The following is a 20985-nucleotide window of genomic DNA, read 5'->3' as shown; positions in this document are numbered from 1 at the left end:
ACACATTATTGGGGAAACCAACATATTCTTTCACAGGTTGACATAATTATAGATGGCCAGAAGGCGACACACTATGTTTTAGTCGACATAGTAGGTGGAAAAAGGCCACACATTATTGGGAAACCAGTTCAAGAATATATAAGGAACAAGTCTGAAAGAACCCCACAACCATACTAATGAAACCAAAAGCATTATAAACAGCAAAAGTGAACAAATTCATACATTTCCAAATCCATACATTTCTCAAGAGCCAAAATTAAAGGAGTACAATAATTGTAAAATATGGAAGTTCGCAATGAAGTATTCCCTAACTGTTTGTCATACTAACAAATAACATCTGGGAAAAGAGCAAATTAATCTGCCACAAGGTTTCTGATTCCAGGATGCTGAAGCCGTGAGAAAAGATTTGTAATCAGTGACATTGCCAAGTGGAAGTTCTTTGTTGATATATGCTGATGACCTGCTGATAGCATCACCAACTAAGGAGGCGTGTGAAATGGACTCTGTTACACTGCTGACCTGCCTTGCTGAGAAAGGACATCATGCATCACTTGCCAAGTTACAGTTTTGCCTGCCCACTATAACACACCTTGGTCAGCTGTTGTCAAATGGCCAAAGACTGTTGTCCCCAGAAAGGGTGAAAGTATGTGCTCCCTTCCTCCTCCTGCCATAAAGACAAGCATGACATCGTTTCGGGGGGATGGCAAAGTACATGAGACACTGGTTGCATGATTACAGCCGCAATGACTCGATCCTGCGGCCATCAACACTGAAACAAGGATTACTTGGTTACAAGAAATGAAGAACGCTTTCCAAACCCTAAAGCAGTCGCTTGTCACCGCACCAGCCCTCAGTCTCCCAGACTATCAACAAGCCTTCCACTTGCATGTCCATGAAAAGGATGGTTTTGCCACAGGCATCCTTACACAAAAAAAACATGGTCCAGTATGCCCAGCCCCTATGACTCAGCCTCAGCCACGCCCTATGACCTGGCCTGGTCCCCATTCTTCATGGAAGACACCGACTCCGAGGAAGACCTTCAAAGCACCGACATCTGATTGCGTGCACAGCCACGTGCATTCTGGGGCTCCAGGATGTTTCCATTCAGCAAATATTAAAAGTTGATTTGTTCTCTTAATATAGACTATTACAGTTGATTTGTTCTCTTAATATAGACTATTACAGTTGATTTGTTCTCTTAATATAGACTACTACCGTTGATTTGTGTGATTTGTGTGATTTTGAAATAGTGCATTTGATTTTGATATGTTCCCCTCTCTGTCTCTCCCAAACCCCCCCATTTTTTATGTGTTTTATCCACAGAATGTTCATATAGAAATCAGTCACATTGCTTTGGAAGGCCATGATTTTAGATAACTATAATTGTATTTAAATTTTCAATGTTGTTGTTACAATTGAAACAGTAACAATAGGAGGGACTGATAGAGAAAATTTACATCACATTAGCCTTTATTTGGACAATCACTAGTTATTAATATATTCATATACATTTCCATTTTAGTTACATATAGTTATGACACAGACATACTTCATATTTAGATGACCTGTGTACATACACAGATAGACATCATATTTGGATAACCTGTGTACATACACAGATAGACATCATATTTGGATAACCTGTGTACATACACAGACAGACGTATTTAGATAACCTGTACCTTACATTTGCAGCTCCTCTCTATCGCACACTGTGCCCTGTCACCGTGCCACGGTGCGCTCTACAGGGCCAGAATAACAGATAGGTTGAGTCTACAGAGTGGCCTTCAAGTGTGCGTCAAGACATGTAATCTGATGTGTGTCCTATAAGTATCTTTGACTTTCTGTTCAATGTATGTAAGCCTGTGTATCCATTCGTGAATATGCAAGAGTGCATCTCTTGGCCAAGAGTGCATCTCTTGCTCTTGGCCAAGATCTATGTTCAATACATCATATCAGACGACTTCTTATGACTCCTGGCTCCATCATTTCATTTCAACTGGTTTCCTTCAAGTGGTTCACTGTTTACCTTTTGGCTGTGGAATTTCATTCTCTATATCAACAACAATGATTTTTCTTATCTTTAGGGTTTCCCATTAATGAAATTGATTGTTGTCAAAATTTATTTTGGGGGAAAAAATGTTTTTTTGGCTGTTCTTTAGAACTATCCCAATCCCTGAGAAAGAGCCAAATTAGGCCAGTCCGGATAGGGGAAAGGTGACAAAAAAGCCCATAACTTGAGAATGCTCACTCTTTTCCTCATCACATTTGCTGAGGTATGAACCAGGTGGCTGCCCTACATCACCAAATAGTCAGAAAATGATTTACCTAAAAAGATCATGAATTATAGTCCTGTAAACATAGCTTTAGTTTAGGCGGAAATTGTTATTTGTGGTGACAGGAACATAGGACTCCATCAATTTTCTCTCATTTATCAGAAAAACAGAAATCCCTAAACAATATACCATTACTGAATTGTCTAGGGTGCTATTGAACACTGACCAGTAGTTGTATGGAGATATCTGGTACCGTTCTATTGCAAATGAGATTTCTTTAGACATAGGCCTACTACCTCTTCTCTGAAACAGTCAAATTAGGTCATTCCGAATGGGGGATAAGTGGCATAATACTACTACTACTACTACTAATAATAATAATAATAATACATTTTATTTGGTGACACCTTTCAAAACACCAAGGTCATTGTACAGTGCATAAAAGAGACATAACATTCTAAAAGATCATACATAAAAACAACAAGCATGGCAAACACCAGCATAATTAAAATACGACGAGCGTAGATAAAAGAAAAGACAGGAGATACACACGGCAGGTGAATAACATAGATTGAGTGGTGTATATGATTAAAGTGAGTAGGCCAGTTTGAACAGGTGGGTTTTGATGTGGGATTTGAATGTGGTGATGGAGTCAGACTGTTGGATGCAAGGAGTTCCAGAGTCTGGGTACAGAGCAGCTGAAGGCCCTAGCACCCATGGTACTGAGGCGAGAGGGGGGGACGTTCAGGAGGCCAGCTGCAGAAGAGCGTAGGGAGTGGGAAGGGGTGTATATCTGGAGGAGGTCAGAGAGATAGGTGGGGGGTAGGTTGTGTAGGGCTTTGTAAGTGAGTAGAAGGTTTTTGAAGTCGATCCGGTAGTGAATGGGGAACCAGTGGAGTTGAATGAGGACAGGGGTGATGTGTTCAGATGATTTAGTGCAGGTGATGATCCAGGCATTTGGAGTATGTTGAGCAATTTGGTGGGTAGGCCAGAGAGAAGAGAGTTGCAGTAATCAATCTGGGATGTAACAAATGTGTGGATGAGGACTTCGGTGCTGTGTTGGGACAGGGATGGGCGGAGTCTGGAGATGTTGCCAGGGCCGGTTCCAGAACAAGATGACTAGGGGTGCATCCTAGATAGGAAGGGGTGCATTTGACCATCATTTCAAGTAGAATGATAGCACCCAAGCAAGAATATTTCAAGTGTTTCAAGTGCTTTACTGAAATATTTGGACCATATAATGATAATACAATTATCTCAACCTTAAAAGGTTACATATAGGTGCCAAAAATCCATAAAATCACATCAAAGAACAAAGAAAAACAACAACTATAATTCAAGTTTAAACAGTAAGCCCCCTATCGTTGCATCGGCGCTGTTTCTAGGCTGAGCGCCTGGCGCAGCGCAAATCAGTGGGCGTGGACCAGCGCACTTGATATCGTCGTGCTGGCGCTACACGCAGCCTAAAGCATTACAACCACGCCTTTTAAGCGTAAAATTATGCACCGTCATGCTCATTGGATAACTGCAATAAACGAATCGCACGCTTGCCTTTTTAGCTCCAATTCCAGTGATCCCGCAAGACCAGACGAAAGCCAAACGCTCTGCCCCCCCCCCCCCCCCTTCATCCAGTCTGTCTGTCTCCATTATAGGCTATTATTCCATATTATTATGCTTCTCAAACCAATCTAACTGCAGTTTAAATACGCTACACTATAGCAAGATCAAAGTGAAAAGAATGTTCTAAATGCATCGGATAGAAAAATATAGCCTATCCCTATATGATGAGATTAATTTTATATTGGTGAAAGTTTGTCCAGAACGATATCGTTTTCTCTCCCCTGCTGCAGGTAGAATGATGCACATAAATATACCCTACATTATGTAAAGTCATTGCATAAATGTGTTTTTATTGTAAAACTAAATGTGAAGTAGGGCCAAGTTATTGGAGCGGACATCACAGTATAGCACATGACAGGCTAACACTTATCTAAATGAGTTAAATCGACAAAGGATATATATAGGCCCAGGAGGACATATATGTTTCACTTAGGGTGGTGTTTTAATTTCGATGATTTATTTGGTCCAATATTGAAATGTTCTACAATTGCAGGCTGTGTTACCATTACACATTATTTTAGATCAACCTTTTATATCTATTTCGCCTCATTTGGTTGCTATTTAGTAGCGAAATGGAGTACCCAATTGCATGCTGGGACATTCACAGGCAGTCAGAGAGAGACAGTGTATTGTGCCTGTCAGACTGCCTGCAGCCTCAAAGCGGTACACGGAGTTGTTTTACCCAGGCTGGACGCGTTGTCACACAGGCTTGTGACAGTAACTCAACGCGGAAGGATTTATTTCACAATAAACTGGTAAACGCACACCAATGCCTGCTCCTGTCAGTAGGAGAGAGGGAGAGAGTGACACAGAGAAGGGTGACAGAGGAGAGAGCCAGAGGGGAGGGAGAGAGCCAGAGGGGAGCGCTCCGCGCAACTGGACCACTGAATAGGCCTGCTTTTCAAAGGCGCAAGGCGCTAAATTAACGCCAGGTCGGAAGATAGCAGTACGCCGGTATTTAGCGCCGACACGCCCACTTTGGCCCATTCTGGGACTGCGCCACGCCCATTCGGCCTAAAGCGCATTTGGCAGCGTAAAGCCATATTGATATCGTCCCAAAACAGGCGCAAGGCACGTTTTTTTGCGTTTAAGGCCCGTTTTGGAGATGAAGGGGAGGTTGGAGATGGGACGGTATGGTTCAGGTCAGATGGGTACTGTAGGTTAAGTTATATATACTGTATATATATAAAACATATATTTTTTTAGGCCTAGAATAATAAGATAAGATAATCCTTTATTTGTCCCACAAGGGGAAATTACAGTGCTACAGCAGCAAGTGGACAGGGTTAAAAAAGAGACGGCAACATAATAGCATGTATAGTCAACAAAAGTAAAAACAGAATATAACAATTACACAAGTAAAAATTGCATTCAAAAGTAAAACAATTACATTAAAATTACATTCAAAAGTGCTGGATAAAAGTGCATTTAGTAGCCAATTGAGCCAAATGAGAGCAGCAATTTAAACCATTCTTCACTCAGGAGTGTACAGAATTAAAAAGTCTGACAGCCGCTGGGAGGAAAGAACTCCGAAAATGTGTTTGCAACATGTAATTGTAACTTTGTAATCTTTTCTCTCCCATAAGTGCAATAAAAAAAGAAAGAAAAAAAGCATAGCAACATGCAATAAGGTCATTTATTTGTTAGAAGTGAAGTGACTTAAGAGTAGTCAAAAATTATTGCCAGATAGCCTAAGTGTTTTTCTAACATGCTGTGACTACGTACATTCTGAGCTGTAAATAGACTTGAGATTTAGGTGATGGGGCTCATACAAGCCTGTGTTTGTTGCAAACATTTCCTGTTGTGGTCACAGAGGTGCTGGAGATCTTTGTATCTGGCCGAGGGGTACGTCATCTCATAGTCCCCCTATGCGTGCTGCAGAAAGCCACCAGATGGAAAGTTAAACTGCTTTTTGTTTGGTTGTGGTTAACACCTCTCTCTGTGTATGTGAGTGTAAATGTGTTAAATGTCAGTGTTTATTTTAGGTTAGGTTCTGAAGAACAAACTCAACCACAGTCTGCAGGGACTTTCAATGCTCAAAGTTTTTCGAATCAAGATTTTATTTTATTTTATTCGACAATAGACAAAGCAACAGTACAATTAATACATCATAGCTTTAAAAACTGACAAGGATGACACAACAAAGTCACAGACTTATTTCCGTTGTGGTTCTTGATCTTATGGCAGCGAAGATGACGAAAATCTGAATGGCTCGGCCGACTCAAACAATAAAACTGACAACTAAACAGGAGATAAAGAATTCATCAGATTTCAATAACAGTGAAAAACAAAAATGTAGCAGGCTACCATTCTTATGCATTTAAGTTGTCCGAAAGCCAGGTTTTGACCTTTTTTTCTTTAAGATGCTGGTTTCCGGTACTTTTTATAAGTAAAGGTAGCTTGTTCCAATGCACCGCACCAGAAAATTAATTCAATCATGAGAGGCCAGTTGGTAGGATTAGACAAACTTTATTTAGCAATCGGGGTGCATGGCAATTACTTTGGCGCTTGACTCCATTGGCCAGTGGCGCTGCTCTTGAGGCAAGAGGAGGGCACCTGCATGGGCTAGGAGATTCCCCCCCCCCCCGTGGGGGATCAGGAGTCAAGACTCGTTGGTGGCGGACTGGGGAGGTGGGTGGCGCAAAACAACGCTTCGGACGGCTTCGAGGGAGATGGACTGCCGTGAAGCTGCTGCTGCTATGATCGGCCAGAGAGAGAGAGGTGACGTAGAACCCTTGCTATATATATGAGGATTAACTGACGTCATATTTGACGTCATAGCAGACGTCATACTAGGACTTTGACTGACCACGTTATGCTAGGACTTGACTGTCGTCAGGGGATGATCGGATTATGCATGAGTGGCCTTCAGCTTGAACTATGGTCTGGAGACCTCACAACATGTTGGTTTTAAACCTCGGCAGGCACAGGTCAGCAATGCTGGCTCTGGTGTGGTGCGCATGAGCATCACCGCTCCTCAGGAAGTGGTCTTTGAGGTACTCGGGAGCTCGGCTGTTATAAATATTGTGGACCACAAGGACCACTAAACTGACTCAAATTAAACCACGGACCCCCATCTGATCATATTTTGTCCCAGGGTTCCCCTTCTGATGTGGGGCCCTATTCTCCCACAAGCCTTCGGCGCTAAAACGGGCCTTAAACGCAAAAAAACGTGCCTTGCGCCTGTTTTGGGACGATATCAATATGGCTTTAGGCTGCCAAATGCGCTTTAGGCCGAATGGGCGTGGCGCAGTCCCAGAATGGGCCAAAGTGGGCGTGTCGGCGCTAACTACCGGCGTACTGCTATCTTCGCACCTGGCCTACATTTAGCGCCTTGCGCCTTTGAAAAGCAGGCCTATTCAGTGGGCCAGTCCCTACCCTCTCTCCTCTGTCACCCTTCTCTGTGTCACTCTCTCCCTCTCTCCTACTGACAGGAGCAGGCATTGGTGTGCGTTTACCAGTTTATTGTGAAATAAATCCTTCCGCGTTGAGTTACTGTCACAAGCCTGTGTGACAACGCGTCCAGCCTGGGTAAAACAACTCCGTCCGTACCGCTTTGAGGCTGCAGGCAGTCTGACAGGCACAATACGACTGTCTCTCTCTGACTGCCTGTGAATGCCCCAGCATGCAATTGGGTACTCAATTTCGCTACTAAATAGCAACCAAATGAGGCGAAATAGATATAAAAGGTCGATCTAAAATAATGTGTAATGGTAACACAGCCTGCAATTGTAGAACATTTCAATATTGGACCAAATAAATCATCGAAATTAAAACACCACCCTAAGTGAAACATATATGTCCTCCTGGGCCTATATATATCCTTTGTCGATTTAACGTCATTTAGATAAGTGTCAGCGGAACGCGCTTCAGAACGGCTACTGTCATGTGGTATACTGTGATGTCAGCTCCAATAACTTGGCCCAACTTCACATTTAGTTTTACAATAAAAACACATTTATGCAATGACTTTACATAATGTAGGGTATATTTATGTGCATCATTCTACCTGCAGCAGGGGAGAGAAAACGATATCGTTCTGAACAAACTTTCACCAATATAAAATTAATCTCATCATATAGGGATAGGCTATATTTTTGTAGCTGATGCCTTTAGAACATTATTTTCACTTTGATCTTCCTATAGTGTAGCGTATTTACATGCTTGCAGTATTGAAACTGCAGTTAGATTGGTTTGAGAAGCATAATAATATGGAATAATAGCCTATAATGCAGACAGACAGACTGGATGAAGGGAGGGGGGGGGGGCAGAGCGTTTGGCTTTCGTCTGGTTTTGCGGGATCACTGGAATTGGAGCTAAAAAGGCAAGCGTGCAATTCGTTTATTGCAGTTATCCAATGAGCATGACGGTGCATAATTTTACGCTTAAAAGGCGTGGTTGTAATGGTTGAGGCTGCGTCTAGCGCCAGCACGACGATATCAAGTGCGCTTGTCCACGCCCACTGATTTGAGCTGCGCCAGGCGTTCGGCCTAGAAACAGCGCCGATGCAACGATAGGGACCAAGATGTTTGCCTTTTAGTTGTTTTATTACAGACAGTGTATGAAACCCATGACCAAAACAGTTATTAGTCAAGTATGGTGGCAAGTATAATAGTAATCATAATACATTTGTTTTATGGTAGCCCCAAATCTCAGTGCTTTATTTAATTTAATTTAATTTCATAAACAAAAACAGGAGAATGGACTAGAAAACAAAATAACCAAGGCAAAAATAAAACAGAACAGAGGAATAAAAAGTGGCTGCTCATTTGACCCGGTATATGGACACTTGTTTCACAGTCTTTTGCAATCCTTACAATTGCAATCCATGGAGTATAAGCTTGTGAATGTGCCTCAGACTCCCAAACACTGGCACAATAATTTGGTAGGGTCATAATACGTTCAACAAAGGGCTGATACTGTATTTCATATTTGGATATTTGGACTTTGGCTGTGAAACAAGTGTCCATATACCAGGTCAAATGAAGTCAACTCGGAAGTCTCGAGTTGAGTCACAGGTTATGTCAAGTCGAGTCACAGGTTAGAAAAAATGACAAGGCAGAGATTATTTAGGCTGCAGACGTGCGCGTTCACGTTAATACGTGCTTGTTGCCAAGCAACACACTTCTCTCAGACGAGCTCGAGACAGCTGACAGACAGCTCCAACTCAGCTCAAACTTATAGAGTTGTATTCAAAGCATAGAAACGTTCTCACAGCTCAATTTAACAGCGCCAACACAAGCAGTTTGATCACAAGTGCAATCAGTACTGAATGCGATGGCAGACTGCGCATTGCGGGCAGTTGACGAAGTCAGGAAGAAATTGAAAGATCTTCCGACGCATCAGCTTACGTCTATTTACAGCACATATCGATCGATATTTTTGGAGAAGATTCCGGCCGCATCACGCGCAGATCAAGATGAGACAGCTGTCAGTGAGTAGCTATGCATTTGGGTGTAACTTTTACGCCTGCTCCATACACAGACGCAGCGCATACAGGGTGCACTAGTCATAAAATTAAGTTAGTAGTAACTTTGAGTTCTACATCGGACGTAGCGTGTAAACCTAGGCGTACGCCCAGCTGGTGCACTCGGCTGATCTTGTCACAAGTCCGAGTCGAGTTTCGAGTCATTTTCTTCCAAGTCCGAGTCGAGTTTCAAGTATTTACCTTCCAAGTCCGAGTCGAGTCGGAAGTCGTCAAATTTGCGACTCGAGTCGACTCGAGTCCGAGTCCCTATGACTCGAGTCCAATTGTCTGCTTAAAACAGGCTAGAGAGGCAGTGATTGACGTCACAGAGACTTTGTCCATCATTTTATATAGTCTATACGGTGTCTGTCCCACTTAACATGAGATCATGTTAAGAGGTAGGCCAAGATTCAGAACTCAATGTTCATTAGATGCAGACAGGTTATAAAGAGCTTTATCTTTTGCTTCACCCTTTTGACAGACAGTGAGGCTATGTCGCAACAGAGCAGATACATCATGGGGGCTGGAGTTTGTAAGTTGTAGACTTACAAATAATTCTAACAAATTCTTAGAAATATCAACAAGGGGGTGCTGGCTTTCATAAATAAATAAATGTAGCAGCCATTACAGTCAGTCACCAAAAGACCATCATAGCAATGAGTCAACTCACCACAGACATATTTCCTGTGACAGAGAGTGTGATTAGATAAGCAGAAACCCCCCAGATGTTATCATAGTGTGCTGCATCAGTGAAATACACCAGAAACCTGTGGAGGCAAGAGTGTGCTAGATAAGTGCAATATATGTGATACATTGATGTAAACACTAATAATATAAATAGTATAGCATAGGTGACACAGAGATCTACTGTAGGATACAGACCTGCAGGCCTCTGAATTTATGAGGAGTACCGGGGAAAAATACAAAACTGTGGGTCCTTGCGGCTTTAATTTTCTAGTTCAAAGCTGACAACATTCATGATTTATGAGAATCTAACAAAACGGATGCCTAAAGTCATGTCCATAAAGACTACATAGGTCTATAATGAACATAATTAACTTTCATTATGAATGAAATTGAACGAATAATTGAATGAATGAATTTCTTTTATTTATTTTTGAACAGGGACAGTGTACATTTTGAGACTAAAATATCAGATTATCAGATTATCTGCTTCAATGTGATGTTTATGATTCCTCATAGGAAGCTTAAACTTAAATTTCTAAATTTCTCATCATCTTCATTTGCTAGACACATGAAACAAACGCCATGATCATATAAATGCTTCCAAAATATTGGTTTTCCATCAATTCATATGTTTGAGTTTAAACATTATGGCCCCTATCGTTGCATCAGCCTTTAAACTGCGCTGAGCGCCTGGCAGCGCTGATCAGTGGGCGTGGACCAGCCCACTCGATATCTTGGTGTTGGTGCTACACGCAGCCTAAAGCATTACAACCATGCCTTTTAAGCGTAAAATTATGCACTGTCTGGTCATTGGGTAAGTGCAGTAAACGAAGCACATGCTTCACTTTTCAGCTCCAATTCCACGAGAAATCCAGTAAAACCAGACAAGCCAAGCGCTCTGCTCCCCCCCCCCTCCCTTCATCCCATCTGTCTGTCTCCATATATAGGCTATTATTCCATATTATTATGCTTATCAAACCAATCTAACTGCAGTTTAAATACTGCAAGCATGTAAATACCCTACACTATAGAAAAAAAAAAAACACGATTTCAGACGGACAAGCCCGTCTTTATTGTCACACGATTACAATCAACACATGCACGGAGGGCCACAACACACACATGCTGACGGTGGCCGGTGAAATTTGTCCTCTGCATTTAACCCATCCTGGCTTTGTCCTTTCCTCTGGGGGGCAGGCCAGGAGCAGTGGTCGCTTTCTCGTACAGCGCCCGGGGACCGACTTCGGATGTTGTCGTCACTGGTCGGATGACGATGACGATCTGATCTTCTGCATGTTTTTTTAATGGGGGGGGGGGGGGGTTATATACAGAGGAACCCCCCTGGGGGAGCACGGGGAGAACATGCAAACTCCACACAGACAGAAAGGCCCTTACGACGAGATACCCCACCTGGGCAGTAGGCACTGAAGATATGGGGGGGAACACAACCACAGCGCCCACAGTGTCCCAGGCGAGAATCGAACTCAGGACCTTCTGACTGCGAGGCGACAGCTCTACCACCGAGCCACCGTGCCCCTAGCAAGATCAAAGTGAAAAGAATGTTCTAAACGCATCAGCTAGAAAAATATAGCCTATCCCTATATGATGAGATTAATTAGATTGGTGAAAGTTTGTCCAGAAAGATACCATTTTCTCTCCCCTGCTGCAGAGGTACTGTAGGATGATGCACATAAATATAGCCTACATTATGTAAAGTCATTGCAGAAATGTGTTTTTATTGTAAAACTAAAATGTGAAGTAGAGCCAATTTATTGGAGCTGACATCACAGTAGGACATGACAGTAGAACCGCGTTACACTGTCACTCATCTAAATCACGTTAAATCTACAAGGGATATATATAGCCCCAATATGACATAGGGTGGTGTTCTATGTCATATTGGGTGATTTGGGTGGCCTGCTCACAGCTAAAAGCGGTCTCGCTGAGTCCACTTCTACCCAGCTGGCACGGGACGTCAGTTTAACGTCATATCGACGTTGGACTCCAACGTTGAACTGACGTTGGATTTTGGTTGAGAATGAAAATCGGGTTGACGTCAAAACACAACGTTGGCAAGACATCAGCGTCCAACGTTAGATAGACATCAGCCTCTGACGTTGGTTAGACATCAGCATCCAACATTGGATAGATGTGGAATTTTGGTTGGGAATGAAAATCGGGTTGACATCAAATCCCAACGTTGGGCAGACATCAGCCCCCAACGTTGTATAGACGTCAGTCTCCAACGTTGGATAGATGTAGGATTTTGGTTTAGAATGAAAATCTGGTTGACGTCAAAACCCAACGTTGGCAAGACATCAGCCTCCAACGTTGGATAGACATCAGCCTCTGACGTTGGTTAGACATCAGCATCCAACGTTGGATATATGTAGAATTTTGGTTGGAAATGAAAATCGGGTTGACATCAAATCCCAACGTTGGGCAGACATCAGCCCCCAACGTTGTATAGACGTCAGCCTCCAACGTTGGATAGATGTAGAATTTTGGTTGAGAATGAAAATCTGGTTGACGTCAAAACCCAACGTTGGCAAGACATCAGCCTCCAACGTTGGATAGACATCAGCCTCTGACGTTGGTTAGACATCAGCATCCAACGTTGGATATATGTAGAATTTTGGTTGGAAATGAAAATCGGGTTGACATCAAATCCCAACGTTGGGCTGACATCAGCCCCCAACGTTGTATAGACATCAGCCTCCAACGTTGGATAGATGTAGAATTTTGGTTGAGAATGAAAATCTGGTTGACGTCAAAACCTAACGTTTGCAAGACATCAGCCTCCAACGTTGGATAGACATCAGCCTCTGACGTTGGTTAGACATCAGCATCCAACATTGGATAGATGTAGAATTTTGGTTGGAAATTAAAATCGGGTTGACATCAAATCCCAACGTTGGGCAGACATCAGCCCCCAACGTTGTATAAACATCAGCCTCCAACGTTGGATAGATGTAGAAGTTTGGTTGAGAATGAAAATTGGGTTGATGTCAAAACCCAACTTTGGGCTGACATCAGCCTCCAACGTTGGCTAGACATCAGCCTCCAACGTTGGATAGACAGCCTCAAACATTGGATAGACATAGAATTTTGGTTGGGGTTGACGTCAAAACCCCATGTTGAGTAGACATCAACCTCCAACGTTGGCCAGGCATCAGCCTCCAACGTTATATAGACACAGAATTTTGGTTGGGGTTGACATCAAAACCCAACGTTGGCTAGACATCAGCCTCCAACGTTGGCTAGGCATCAGCCTCCAATGTTGGCTAGACATGGGTAGAAATTTAAATCTGGTTGATGTCAAAACTTTCGTATCACAAAAAGAAAAAAATCAACATTGAATACAGAATTTTAGAAAACAGGATTTATTTTCAGAACGTAAGAAATTAGATTATCACATTAAAGGTACATTCAGCAATGTTTTTGTGTTAAAATAAGTGTTAAATGGCTCTATATTCTGACAGCAATCACTGAAATCGAGTGTTTGATCAGTGACTTAAACCCCCAACTTCGCTGTCCTCTATGTCTCTCCTGTAGTCCTGCATGCAGGGCGGACGTATCTCTGCAACTGTAACTCGTAGAGACTCATGGATGGATTTGGGGTGAGAAAATATATTATAGTCCTTTATAGGCATCTCGATCTGACCTTCCGTTTCCGAGAAAATGTCAACTTTTGTCTGATTGGATAGTTTGAGGTCAGTGCCAATTTGTATCGGCCACCACTGCCTGGATCCAGGAGAAGTGCAGAGAACATAAGCAAGACCTGTATATGGCTTTCATTGATCTCTCGAAGGCATTCGACACAGTAAATCAAAAGCTACTCTGGGACCTACTCAGTCGATTTGGAGTCCCACCCAAATTCCTCTCCATTCTAAAGCTATTTCATGACGGCATGCAAGCCCACGTTCAAATAAGTGGACAACAGTCTGACCCTTCTACGTCAAAGTAGGAGTAAAACAAGGATGTGTCTTAGCCATCATCATCTTCAACATCTTCCTCACAGCAGTCACTCTCCTCTCCCATAAGCATTCAATTCCATCTGTCTTAGTTTGCCATAGTCTCTCCCCAGACTCAAATATTACGTTGAATCGCTGCGCTCCGTATACTACATAAGTGAGTCTGTGCCAGTTAACAGCCACTGCTGGTTTTGAAGGCGGGTTGAAATTGAATGAGTGACAGGTCGTAGCACCGATGAGAGAGCAAATGGGCTGCGCCTCCCGTGTTGTCTGATCGCAAAGTCGTTACTGATTGGAGAGGACTGAAGCCATCACTGGCATATGACTGGCCAAGTGAACGGTTCCCTCCCATAACCAGCCCTCTGAGGGAAAGTGTCCCAGACCCAGAGAGAGCTCTGCAGCATGCAGTAACCTAGTGTATCAGCGTAAGAACTCTCATGGGTCTGGCGTCGAGACTAAGTTTGCCATAACTTCTATGTACTGTATCAATTCAACAGAATTCAGATACAACAGAAAGTAGCTGGCCCCCAGGTATTTTCACATTATCAAATCTGGCCCCCATTCAAAAGGGTTTGGACAGCCTTGCCATGTATAGTCTCATATCACAATATTGATATAAAATCGATATATTGCCCACCCTTAATATTGAGTGCCAGAATCAACCTCCCAATGATGCAATTTGTAGAAAAACATTGGATTTCATTTATCAATCACTGCTTTCAATGTCTTTCTGATGTAAATGTTTTATTTTTACAACCAGATCACCCTATTAAATAAACAGCGTCATGACTCAATAATGTTACTTGGCAGAGGGTCGCTCGTACTGAGCACATTTCCTCGTCAAACTGACGGTGAAAAATGTTTGCTCGTCACAAAATAAAAAACTTATTTGAGGGAATGTAATTAGGTTATCGATCACATTCGCTAACCTGTTGCTCTTTTAAGTCGGGATGTTTGTCGGCGTTTGGTCAGCTCCCTTCGCCAGTTCGCCTCCGCACTTTTAAACATTGTTTACTGACGGGCTATGTAGTGTCAGTCCCTGTCACTGTCAGCAATGTAACGTAAGCAAAATAATCCCATATTTCGCTCTGTCCATGTCCAAGACAAGACCGTATGTGCTCACAGCAGCCATGTTTGTTGTGTTGAAGCTCTGAATGAGTGAAAGAGAGGAGGGGGGGGGACGCCCACGACAGGGAGTTAAAGCAGAGCACCACTTGGAGCACTCTTCGCACACCCCCACATGGACACAATGTCACATGCATGTAACATAAAATTATTTCTTTTAAAAGCACGCAAATTATTTTTAACTCAGCGTAAATGAACATCATGATTGAGAACATATATATTCACATCGAAAAAATAACACATTTAAAAGGTCTTGAATGTGAAATGGCAGAACATGACTGTTACAACACAGAACTGAAGCTCAGACAACAATTGACAAGGTTTTAAGACATTTCTACAGTGATGGCAGACCAATATATATTTTTCCTCCAAAAAAAGAACACTCATGAAGGCCTTCCATTTGCCTGTCCCTCACTCTCTCACACTCACCTCACTCATGAAGGCCTTCCATTCGCCCATAGGCTTTTTGTAGGAAGGGGTTGAATGTCCATCACGGATGGCATCATGGTGGATCTCAGCTTGCAGTACTGAGAGCACTGTTGAGTCACACTTGGAGTAAGTGAGGTGTAGGACATAATAATATGCCATCGGGTAGACAAGTCCCTCTTTCAACCGATCTCTTTCGAAGGTCGCCACTGGCATGCTCCCATGGCGATCATGCAGTTTTCCTCACTGATGACCACAACTGGAGATGATAGAGGTTGTTGGCGCAGGAAACCGTTTGGGTCTTCTGAAACCTAGATGACAAAAGTCAATGTAAAACAAACTTCGATACCGTGAACCATAACATCCTGCTCTCCAGATTGGAAGATCTCGGTATCGAAGGTACTGCACTCAGGTGGATTCACTCCTACCTCTCCAACCGTTCTCAGTTCATTTCCCTACACAACCACTCCTCTGCTCCCTCTATAGTTTCACACGGTGTCCCCCAAGGTTCTGTACTCGGTCCATTTCTGTTCATCACTTACATCCTCCCCCTCGGTCAGATCCTCCGTCACTTCAACCTGGACTTTCACTGTTATGCCGACGACACTCAGATCTACCTCAGCACCACCTCCCCCCACAACCCACCCCTCTCCCACATCAACTCCTGCCTGTCTGCCATTAAATCCTGGATGCAAGAAAACTTTTTACAACTCAACAGCAATAAAACAGAACTTCTCCTCATCGGCTCCAAGTCCACTCTCTCCAAAACCAACAACCCCACCCTCACCATCGACAACACCACTGTTTCCCCTTCCTCCCAGGCACGCAATCTTGGTGTCATCATTGACCCCACCCTTTCCCTTGAACCCCACATCCGTCAAATTGTCAAATCCTCCTTCTACCACCTCCGTAACATTGCCAAAATTCGCCCCTCCCTCTCACACTCCACTGCTGAAACTCTCATTCACGCCTTCATCTCCTCCCGCCTGGATTACTGCAACTCACTCCTCCACGGCATCAACTCCACCCTCATCAACAGACTCCAACTGGTTCAGAATGCAGCAGCTCGACTCCTCACCCACACCAAATCCTGGCACCACATCACCCCTGTCCTCAAAGAACTCCACTGGCTTCCCATCCCCTACCGCATCAACTATAAAATCCTGGTCATCACTTACAAAGCCCTTCATAAACTGGCCCCCCCTTACCTCACAGATCTCCTCTCCCCCTACCAACCCTCCCGGTCCCTCAGATCCTCCTCAGCCGACCTCCTTTCCACCCCCAAGTCCAAACTCCGCAGCTTTGGGGACAGAGCTTTCTCTCGGGCAGCTCCCAGACTCTGGAACGCCCTCCCCCAAGACATCAGAACATCAGAGTCCCTCACAGTCTTCCACTCCCGCCTCAAAACCCATCTCTTTTCCACCGCCTTCCCTTAGTCCCTCTGCTCCCTCCCCCTATCCTTGCTAGTGTGCTGTCTCTGTCTACTGTCTTGTCCCACCACTATCGCCCCCCCCCCCCACATAGTACTCAGTGTTTAGTGTAATCTCTGTCGTTATATGTTCACTAACGTCTCCCCCCGCCCCCCTCAGTGTTTAGTTTTGTTTAGCCTATTGTAAAGCGTCTTTGAGCCCTGGAAAAGCGCTATATAAGTCCCATCTATTATTATTATTATTATTATTAAAAGATTAGAAAACTACCAATTAGAAAAACCATCACAGTTAAAACAATCATTATACATCAAATCGGAGAAAAAGATTTTGTATAATTTTTTTGCTGACCAGATACTGAAACCAAGTTTCAATAAAGCGACTCTTAAAACAAAAATCACAGTGTGAACACTTCTCCTTATGTCATTGTGAAAATGACAAAGTACAAAACATAATGTAGGCATGCAGTATCCAATATACTGCACAAGTCTCACCGTAAAGACATGGAACTGGGCCTTGCTGCTTAAAGCTGGAGTGCATAACATAAACAAATGTTTATGTTATGCACATATTCAGCTATTGCAAAACGACTTCACACAATGCTGATTAAGCCTATCTGCACCACATAACTCTCTCTGTGCATTTCTCAGTATACCTGAGTTTTCTACCTGTCGGGCACGACTGTGTCGGATTGAAAACTCTGGTATATTGAGAAATACAGCATTGTGGGAACTTGTTTGGCAATGCCTTGAACGTAATGGACATTTGTTTATATAAACAAATTGTAAATGTACTCACTCCAGCAATTGTAAATGTACTCACTCCAGCTTTAAAGAGAAAGCCACAGAAACACAACCCCATAAGAGACTACTTTCCTGACATTTCCTGTTTTATCAGGAAAGTAGCTCCGGCTATCTATTTGCTTCGAAAATAAAATGTACAATGTCTCGTAATGTTATTACCTAGGTTATCCTACAAGTAGTCATGGCTAAGAAGTAGGGCTGAACGATTAATCGAATTTAAATCGAAACCGAGATTTGAAACAACGCAATTAGATTAATCGCAAAGGCTTCGATTTAACATGTGACATGACTGCATGTAGGTACACGTTACGTGACGTCGTTACGCAGCAGCAGCACGCCGTAGTAGACGGACGTATGTTTACGCAGCAGCACCAGCATCAAACGTGCCTGGATGGAGGAGGAGAAACCTAGCTGCAGCCCCATGGCTGCAGCAGTCTGCAGAATATAGCTAGCGAGCCGATTAGCGAACTTTACAAAAGTTGACACATTATTCACTCTGACTGGATTTTTAATAGTGCGCCACTGACTGGATTCTCTACAATGGAAGGGCAGCTATCTAACAAGACTCGGAAGTGTAATAGCTTCAGCCGAACAAGAACAAGAAGCGGCCGCCGGATGATTTAGCACCGAAGAAAGGCTGGAACTACTTTGGATTTAGAGCATCGGTTAGTTAGACAGTGTTAAGCAAGCGCGGTGCCGACAACGCTTCAAACGTCATAAAAGCTATGGAAATCAACAGATGGACCAGACTCCAGTGCTTCACCACAGACTACACCTCGCCATCGGTACGTTATTTAGCCTAGCAGCTAGGGCTAGCAACGTAGCAAGTTAACTTTACTAACGCTAGCTCTCTCCCTAAGGAGATAGCTCATTTAGCTAGTAAAGTTAGCTTGCTAGCCCTAACTGGCTAGCTCACGTTACATGTCCTCTTCCCCTCTCACTTAACATTATCAGTCTGACTCTGCCTGAATGCAGTAGGCTACTTGTATTGTAACGTTAGCTTGGTAAGCCTACAGTAATGTCTAAATGCCCCTCTTCACCTCCCCCAATATATTATATAGCCAATATATTGTCAGTCTGGGAAATGGAATGATTCTGTAGTAGCTAATGTCCTCTCTCCCAGCGTTCTGCTCTCTCCCTCCCCATCTCTCCTCCCTACTTTCTCTCCCTCCTACATCATCTATAATTAGTTCCAATCTTAAAAATGCAATACAGCCATGTAGTACTTATAGAATAATTTGGTTAATTATTTTGTTTTTCAGAAAAGTTGCGAACAAGCTACATAAGTGCAGAGAATGTCCCACAAATCAAGGCCCGGGTGAAGAGAGAGATGGAACAAGTGCAGGTGGCACTAAAGGTAACTTGCATTAATTCTCTCCTCTCCCACTCCTCTCTCCTTATCCTCCCCCTCTCTCCCCTGGCTTTCCTTGCAAAATAGGGCTTCACTGAAACACTGCTTGTGTATATAGCCTGCCCTGTGCCCCGTATTTGATGTGTGAATGAATGTGTGTGCTGTGAATTGCATTAATGTGAAACTTAACAGTTGTGTCTGTGTTTTGCAGGAGAAGAGGGCTGCCATCACCCCCAGATGCTGCTGCTGTGCCTCAAAGTGCAGCACAGGAAGGAGCCAGGCCATCGGCTGCAAAAAAGGCCAAGCGATCCTTGGGCAGTTACTTCAAGAGCTGCAGCGATGCTGGTGCTTTTTGTTTTGTTTGTATTGTTAAAGACTGAGACACAGAGAGAATTGCAGCTGTTGTTTAAAAGCAAATAAATGTTGCTGGAAGGAATTCTTATCCAAGTTCTCATCCTTGCATTATAATATAGAGCAGTTTGTTGATTGTGATGTTTGAATGTGGTAGGCAAATGCTCCATTGTGTTTTACATTTATTACAGTTAATATTGCACTGAAACTTGATTAAAAAAAAAATCGAAATTAAATCGAAATCGCAATATCGGTCAGAAAAATCGCAATTAGATTTTTTACCCAAATCGTTCAGCCCTACTAAGAAGCACTTTTACATTTGCAAGTGTTTTTTTATACTTTCATATTATAGACCAGAAATAGATTTTTTGCTAATAAGCATTTCCATTTTCCATGCTTCCATTTTAGAAATGGAAGCATTTTTTTCTCCTTATGCATAAAATGCGTAGTGAAACCATGACCCAAAAACAAAAGGTATGTGGACTGTGGGCTAATGTATTGTTGCAATATTGCATACAGAGTATTAAAAAATACATACATGTTTCATCACTGCTATCCTGGCGTTGCTCTGCGGTGCTCATTGCAGGTGACTGGCATTGCTGGTTTCAGATCGGCATGGCACTTGGGTGCTGGTTGCAGGTTACATCAGAAGAAAAAAGTATTGGGAAATATTAGGTTTCCAAACACTTACAAATGAATGGAATACTAAGATCCCTGGACAGACACTAAAGCTGTTGCGTGGCCTAACGTTTTCATCCAAAGACTCACAGATGCATACAGTATATTAAATGCAATACCACATACATGTTATCACTGTGATCTTGGTGTTGCACTGGGGTGCTGGTGCTTCCTGCAGGGGGCTGGTGTTGCACTGACGTGCTCCCTGCACTGACCCTTTTGTCTCACATCACAAGGTGCCATACAGCCTCAGGAAGTTTTCAGGACCGGGAAAAAGATTGTTGATTTCATCCCGGGAGAGTGAGTGCAGCAAGTCTTCTCCAACATTAGTAGCTGGAACAGAAGTTACAGTTAGGGGCAAGAAGACACTGAGCTTATCACTGAATTAATTCAGCCTTGTGTACATAACAGTTGAGGATATTCCACTATCTTTTTTTTTTTTAATTGTGACATTTCCGCTTTCCTGTACAATTGCCAGTGTTCTGAGATTTTGCTCACTCTTGCTACAGCAGACCTGCCAACCTTGGAAAATGATTTTTAGTGCCACACAGCATGTGTTTTGGCCTTGTGCTTAGTTCACATGCTTTCGCACTACAGTGCACATAACATCACTGTCAATGTGACAGTGTTAGCCAGATGGCTAATTTCCAACTGTTGTCCCTTGGCCAGAACTTAAGTTAGCCATTACTCAGTCAAAAGTTTGAGTACACTTGCTTAAACCATTGTCGTTTCATGATATATTTCAATTTGTGTGCTTACACCAGCTCAGTGGCCTTGTGGTTTGAGTGTCCGCCCTGAGA

At 43.1% G+C, this 20985-nt stretch overlaps 1 protein-coding gene across 1 annotated transcript in view; it reads right to left on the bottom strand.

The window, feature by feature from the left end:
* Positions 1–3020: 3020 nt before the first annotated feature.
* LOC310793493 (adhesion G-protein coupled receptor G7-like) overlaps positions 3021–20985 on the bottom strand; it is a gene marked incomplete at both ends in the record, with an annotated part of 58116 nt that continues 40151 nt past the window's right edge. The window contains one exon of the mRNA XM_083655295.1: positions 3021–3069. Coding sequence (XP_083511421.1) covers positions 3021–3069 — 49 coding nt within the window. The remainder of the gene's footprint in view (positions 3070–20985) is intronic.

Source organism: Poromitra crassiceps, assembly GCF_964638095.1.
Source record: "Poromitra crassiceps genome assembly, chromosome: 19".
In the NCBI taxonomy this organism is placed as follows: Eukaryota; Metazoa; Chordata; class Actinopteri; order Beryciformes; family Melamphaidae; genus Poromitra; species Poromitra crassiceps.
Note: the sequence above shows the minus strand (reverse complement) of the source record. Positions and strands in the feature narration are given on the sequence as shown.